Source organism: Chelonoidis abingdonii, chromosome 11 (genome assembly GCF_003597395.2).
Source record: "Chelonoidis abingdonii isolate Lonesome George chromosome 11, CheloAbing_2.0, whole genome shotgun sequence".
NCBI classification, from domain to species: Eukaryota; Metazoa; Chordata; order Testudines; family Testudinidae; genus Chelonoidis; species Chelonoidis abingdonii.
In genome coordinates, this window is record NC_133779.1 from 16,197,075 (window position 1) to 16,198,939 (window position 1,865).

The following is a 1,865-nucleotide window of genomic DNA, read 5'->3' on the forward strand; positions in this document are numbered from 1 at the left end:
TACCCCTCACTCCCGACCCACAGCCCCTGCCAGCGGAGCGCTGTGCCCCACCCCAGCCCTGCCAGTGCCCCTCACTCCCGACCCGCAGCCCCTGCCAGCGCAGCCCTGCCAGTGCCCCTCGCTCCCGACCTGCAGCCCCCGCACTCACCGCCTGTGCTTGGCGCTGTACACGGGCTGCTGCTCTGCGCTGGTATCGATCACCGCCTGCTTCAGGTGAGCTTCCTTCTTGCTGCGCAGCTGGGGAGGGAAGAGGGGGAGGGTCCGTCACTGTCATGGGACCCCTGTGATCCCCTGCCCCCGAAATCCCCACCAGCCAGGGAGGATGCTCAGAGATCCAGTGGGCTCAGGGCCAGGTGAGAGCAGCAGCAGGGCGGCGACAGCCCCCCATTATGGCTGCCCCCTTACCTGGCTGAGTGGGGGACTTGGCCAACGCTCCACCCCCTGAAGCAGTACCCCCGCCTGGCGTTAACCCTTTCCGGCCATGCTGCCGAATAGACAGGCAGGCCCAAGCAGTGCAGGTGCTGCTGGTGAGGGAGGGGCACGGGGAGGGGGAGAACAGGGCTGGGGGGGAGAACAAGGCTGGGGGACCCCCCCGACTCACGTCCTCCTGCTTCTTCTGCAGCTCCTCCAGCAGGCTGAGCATGTCCTCGTCTGCCAGGTCGAACGGCCGCTGGCCCTGGTGGGGGCAAAGGGGGGAGGGGGTGGTCGAGAGCAGCCCCAGGCCTCCGTCTGCCTCCCCCCACCCCAAACTTCCACTTCCAGGCCTCTTCCCTCAGTCCCTTCGCTGCCCTCTAACTTCCTATGGCACCAGGGCTGCTGTGATCCAGTAGATCCTGCCCCCCCAACGCCACCCCCTCCCTTGCCTGCGGCCCTGCCCCCTCCTGGGATCCCGCCCCCTCACCACGTTGTTGAGGGTGTCCATGTCACACAGATGCTCCACCAGCAGGCGGCAGGCTTCCTCCACCCCCCAGTGGGCCGCCGCATGCAGGGGGGTCCAGCCATCCTTGTCCCGCACGTTGGGGTCATAACCAGCCTGCAGAAGCAACCTGTGCAGCAGGGGGGGAAGAGAAGTCAGGACGCCTGGGGAGGGGAGTGGAGTCTAGTGGGTTGGGGGGGGCTGGGAGCCAGGACTCCGGGGTTCCATCCCCAGCTCTGGGAGAGGAGTGGGGTCTAATGGTTAAAGCAGGGGGGGGGCTGGAAGCCAGGATTACTCCTTTCTAACCCCACGAATCTTGGGCAAGCCACTTCCCCTCCGTGCCCCGGTTTCCCCAGCTGTAAACAGGGGCCACACCTCTTTCAAAAGACCGGAGCGGGGGCTGGGACATGAACAGCTGCTCCCAACCCACAGCTGCGACCCCAGGTGGGTTGGGCGGGTATTAACTGGCCCTGGGAGACTGGCAGGGGCGAGGGGGCGGGAATCTGAATGTGCTGACTCTGCTCCCCCGGCGGGACTGGGAGTTCCTCGGACCTGCCAAGCTGGTCAGACTGGGAGGGGCAGCGCAAACCCTCGGGGGCTGGGCGGGAGGGACTCAGCAACCAACACAGTTCCCATGAGCTTCTAGGGGGGCAGGCAGCTCCCCCACCCCGGGAGCTGGCAGGAACTGGGGGCCGGACTTGCCAGGATAGCAGGGAGCAGAACGAACTCCGCCAGCCCGGTCGGCAGTGACGCCCATGGGCGAGAAGGAAACTTGCCACCGGGACCCACAGCACTGCCTGAAACGAACCAGAGGGGAAAGCCTGGGACACGGAGCCTGTCCGCTTTAGGGGGCGCTGGCTCTCACCCGGCCCCAGGGCAGGGACTGGCTGGCTCAGGGGGGTGGGGAATGGGGCAGGGGCCTGTCCCCTCTAGGGAGCACCGGCTCCCA

At 67.0% G+C, this 1,865-nt stretch overlaps 1 protein-coding gene across 1 annotated transcript in view; it reads right to left on the reverse strand.

Annotated features, from left to right (window-relative positions):
• The window catches only part of PPP1R12C (protein phosphatase 1 regulatory subunit 12C), a gene marked incomplete at its 5' end in the record, with an annotated part of 22,122 nt that overhangs the window by 16,979 nt on the left and 3,278 nt on the right, over positions 1 to 1,865 (reverse strand). The window contains 4 exons of the mRNA XM_075070531.1: positions 149 to 237; positions 602 to 676; positions 902 to 1,099; positions 1,644 to 1,713. Of these exons, the coding sequence (XP_074926632.1) occupies positions 149 to 237; positions 602 to 676; positions 902 to 1,099; positions 1,644 to 1,713 (432 nt within the window). The remainder of the gene's footprint in view (positions 1 to 148; positions 238 to 601; positions 677 to 901; positions 1,100 to 1,643; positions 1,714 to 1,865) is intronic.